The 5011-nt window shown below is 35.6% G+C and overlaps 1 protein-coding gene across 1 annotated transcript in view; it reads right to left on the reverse strand.

The window, feature by feature from the left end:
- Positions 1 to 5011, reverse strand: part of LOC106874410 (AT-rich interactive domain-containing protein 4B) — a 96561-nt gene that overhangs the window by 20944 nt on the left and 70606 nt on the right. Inside the window, exons 20-22 of the mRNA XM_052973473.1 lie at positions 4754 to 4916; positions 3124 to 3210; positions 146 to 672 (exon numbers count right to left, since the gene is read on the reverse strand). Of these exons, the coding sequence (XP_052829433.1) occupies positions 146 to 672; positions 3124 to 3210; positions 4754 to 4916 (777 nt within the window). The remainder of the gene's footprint in view (positions 1 to 145; positions 673 to 3123; positions 3211 to 4753; positions 4917 to 5011) is intronic.

Here is a 5011-nt window from a genome sequence, read left to right on the forward strand (position 1 = left end):
GATGAGGCTGTAGTTGCTGCTGCTGCTGCTGCTGATGCAACTGATGTTGTTGCTGATGTTGCTGCTGCTGCTGCTGTTGTTGTTGTTGTTGTTGCTGCTGTTGTTGTTGTTGTTGTTGTTGCTGCTGCTGCTGCTGTTGTTGTACATGAACTTCACTTTCTTCAGAATCATCAAAAATCTTCTCATCACATTCTAAATTAAGGACATCATCGGTATCATAAGACTCAAGAACACGCTCCTTTCTCGCCTCAAAATATTCAGCTTGTTCCTTTAAATTATTGCTGTCCTCTTTTAGCATTTTGGAAGTCGAATTTTGGGCTTTTACTATTTCATGACAAGTCACAGTTAAATTTTTAAAATTAGCACTTCCATCTGTAACAGTTAAGACCCTTTCTTCTTTCACTTCAGGAACTCTATCCTTAGGCTCTGAAGCAAGTGGAACAGAGTTTATTTGTGGTTCTTCTGGCTGAGAATGAGACACGTTCTTTTCTGCTTGATCACAGCTCACAATTTTTTTGCTTTCAGCCACAGAATTCCTTTCAATATCATCCATCTTTTTCAGCATCTCTTTAACAGCTTCTTCCTTTGATGTATCAATAATAACTTTGTTTTCTTCTTCTGCATCTTCATTTTTATATTCTCCATCACTTTCTCCACTATCGTCACTTTCTGCTAGATAAAAATAAAAGAACGGTATTGATTTATTTAAATAACAACAATAACAATAATCATAATAACAACAACGATGGTTTCAAATTTTGGCACAAGTCCAGCAATTTTGGAGGGATGGGACAGTTTGATTACATCAACCCCAGTGATCAGCTGATACTAATTTTACTGACCCACAAGATGATGAAAGCCAAAGTCAACCTCTGTGAAATTTAAACTCAGAATGTAAAGATGGACAAAATATTGCTAAGCAATTTGCTTGGTATGCTAATGATTCTGCCAACTCACGACCTTAACAATAATAATAATCCTTTCTACTAAGAACACAAGGCCTGGATTTGGTGGGAGGAGACTAATCAATTACATCACCCCAGTGTTCAATTGGTACTTATTTCTATTGACCCCAAAAGGATGAAAGGCAAAGAATGTAAGGATGAACAAAATGGCATTAAGCATTTTGCCTGGTGTAATAACAAGTCTGCCAGCACACTACCTTAACAACAACAAAAACAACTCTTTCTACACACAACAGACACTTAAATTTTGAAAGAAGGGCTACTTAATTACATCAATCCCAGTACTTGACTGGTACTTATTTTAACCCTGAAAGTTAACTTTGGCTGAATTTGAACTAAAGAACACAAAGCTATAGGAAATGACACTCACAATTTTGTCTGGCATGCTAACAACTTTGCCAGCTCACCACTTTATTATATTATTGTTGTTGTTGTTAATAATAATAATAAACATGATTTCACTTATTTGCCACAAAAGGTAACAGATGTGTGAATATAATATTGTCAAATTACAAAACTAGAAAGAGCTTACACAATATCTATTAGAAAAAGACTGGCATAGTAAAAAAAAAAACAGAATAACAAATGTATGAAAAGAGGCCCCAATACAGGAACAGCTATCTTGGCCAAATCAAGGAATCCTACAGATCCAAGATTACCTTGTCTACCAAGAACAAGTGCCTTCTTCCATTTGTGTTCTCTAGTTTACAGGCATATGCTCAAAATAAATGAAACTATGCCCACCACTCTCACCCACCTTTCAATAAATTTAACCCTTTACCATTTAAACCAGCCATATACAGCCAAAATATTCTACCTGCCCTATGTTCAAACTGGCCAGATCTGGCTTCTCATACCTACCATACAATGTCATTCTGAAAATAATCTATCACATTATTAAAATCTCTATGCTACAAAACAATTTATGTTTAGTTCAGAACAATGTGAACAAATAAGCATTACATTTGACAAAGTAATCTGAATACTGAATGGTTAATGGAAGGCAACGAGCCGTCCACTCTCACCAATCTCTCAAAGTGAAACTTGAAGAAGCTGATGAAGGCTTGACCAAAAACATGTCTGTTCTCAGTTCTTTCAAAAACTATATATACTTTCTAGTCAGAAGAAAGTGATGTAGCAATTCTCTCAATGAACTCAACTGATTGTTAGAGTTACTGTACACATAACAGTTATTCAATGTTAATCCAGAAGTCAGTAATGCTCAGACACTGAATGCATACAGAATGGTTTTGTTGTCTTGCACACATCTTAGAAAAGGTTAGCTGATGGTGCTATGCTTGTAAAGTTATCTCAAGCTAGCAATGTCCCCTTCCTTCCTTAATAGCAATGCAAGGCAAAGGATTTCTGGAATAATGTAAATGAATGTTAACATTTCACTTGTCGTTGTTTTAAAGAAACTGTGATGTTAACATTTCTTGTTGACAATATAAATGTTCATTTGATGCTTTTCAGCACCAGTGGAACAGGAAAATCTCCTGTCTGAAAAACAGGTGAGGGTTGGGAACAGGAAGAGCATCCAACTAGAAAATCCTACCTGAAAATCAATTCCCATCCAAGCTATGCTAACATGGTAAAATGAGCATTAAACAAATGAATTCTTAAAACAAGAGGGGAAAAAGAAACTAACAACAAAATACTGCACATATACAATGGTACAGAAGAGCTGCACTTTGTTATGCAGTAAAAGCTTTTAACTAAAATATGTCTTCAGAAATGAGGAGGATGATATCTAATTTTGTTGGCACAAGAGATGTAACTAAGAAACACAAGATATATTATTTGTCCAGTGCTCTACAAGTTCTGCCATCTACGATTAGTAATAATAAAAATGAGAAAGTGTCTGTTAGTACCTTATCAAAATTGGAGGCAATTCTACACAGGAGCTCCACAATAGCTTCATGGGTTACATCTAAGTCATTTAACTGAATACCCATTAAACATAGGTTTTCTCAGTCAAACTTGATCTGGTATTACACAACAACACAAGCAAATCATACTAAAGCAGATATCATTGTTATCCAATATTGCCAACACCGTTATGCATCATAAATGTATATGAAACATTAATATCCAACACTAAAACACACACACACACACTTGTAATACAAAGATGGAAGTGTAAATTGATGTTTCTAACCTGGAGATTGAACATCAGAAGATTCTGCTAATCCAGAGCTCCTCCGTGGTCGGCGTTTTGCTATTAAGAAGAATAAGTGCCACATATCTAGAGTAACAATAACAACAATGATGACAACTTTTAAAAATTACTTTCTTTTGACTAGAAAGAGATAAAGTCAATATAGCACTGACTGACGGTATGTCTATTTAACTTCACCATGAATATGCAAGAAGACTGGTAAATTGTATGCCAGTAATGTATTTAAATGACAGCATGGGTTTAAACTCATAACTGTGATACACCATGCTAAATATTATAATAGATCAGCTTTATCTCTCTCACTAAAATCTGTAACATCATCACAATAAAATAATGACCTCTTGATTAGTCAGTAGTAATAAGGAAAGTAACCTTAAGAATTTAACCCAGAGAAAAATAACAAAATGCTGTTTGTTCCATAAATCTATAGTGTGTGTGTGTGGGGGGGGGGTTAAGTGGAAGTCATGCCTTTTCTAAGACTAATAACAATATAAGTGAAATTAAATGGTTTGAGTTAGGGATCAAAAGTAAATGAAATTGACTTTATTTATTCTGTAGAGTTCACTAACCACAGACAAAAACAAAATATGAAAATCCAAACAGCAGTCAATCAATTATTTAACAGAAATAGTAGGAAGTTGATTAATGCATTTGACTAATATTTGAACCTTTTTGATACTAACTGAGACCAACCCTGGTTCTGTGATGAGATCAAAATTAAAACCTTCCATTGAAATTAAAACCTTTCATGAAAATTTTTACATTCATTTTTGTTCCAAACACCTACTTAGTAATGACAAAGTTATTTTACTAAATTCTTCATTATTCTTTTTATTCTTTTACTTATTTCAGTCATTTGACTGCGGCCATGCTGGAGCACTGCCTTAAAGGGTCTTTTAGTCGAAGAAATTGACCCCAGGGCTCATTCTTTGAAAGCCTAGTGCTTATTCTATCAGTCTCTTTTGCCAAACTGATAAATTACGGGGGACATAAACAAACCAGCATCAGTTGTCAAGTGATGTTGGGGGGACAAACACAGACACACACACATACACAATATACATATATACATACACAGCTTTTTTTCAGTTTCTGTCTTCAAAATCCACTCACAAGGCTTTGGTTGGCCTGAGGCTATAATAGAACACACTTGCCCAAGTGGGACTGAATATAATAGAACACACTTGCCCAAGTGGGACTGAAACCAGAACCATATGGTTAGGAAGCAAGCTTACAGCCACACCTGTGCTTATGTTCAAAATTAATTGAAACATACACAGTGAATCGAATCTCAATAGAAATTTGGTAACGAAAGGGTTGTCTCATAAGACAAATTATTAAAAAAAAACTTTTTAATCAAAGTTTATCATACTTTTCCTTTTCTAATTTTTTTATCCTTTTCTCTCAAAGCTGGCACAAGAACTGTTTGCAAAACAGAAAACAAAATACTAATATTTGTAAATTGTTGTTCCATAACAGTTGTTGCCTCTCATTTGCCTCTGACTAATCGCATATATAAATGAAGTACTCTTAAAAATGTGCCTATATGGTAGTCTGATTTTCAAGATATAGAACTTAAAAATAAGAAAGATGAAATTATTCTACTTACGAGGAAGTCCTTCTAAGACAGGAAATTCCATGCTATTTGATCGTGTAGGCCGCACTTTGGCCTGGTTGTCTTTTATGGCGCGAGGTGAAGAGCCTGACAATGGAGGCGTTGAGTTGACTGCTGCTGGTGTGGTTGGCATAGGCGTCACAGGTACAGAAGATACCTGGGTTGGTGGAGCAGTCAGTAGTTTTGTTGGCACTGGCTGTGTGATCGGTGATGATGGGGGTGGTGAAGGCGGAGGAGGAGGGGGTGGAGGTG

The sequence above is a fragment of the Octopus bimaculoides genome, chromosome 16, assembly GCF_001194135.2.
Source record: "Octopus bimaculoides isolate UCB-OBI-ISO-001 chromosome 16, ASM119413v2, whole genome shotgun sequence".
In the NCBI taxonomy this organism is placed as follows: domain Eukaryota; kingdom Metazoa; phylum Mollusca; class Cephalopoda; order Octopoda; family Octopodidae; genus Octopus; species Octopus bimaculoides.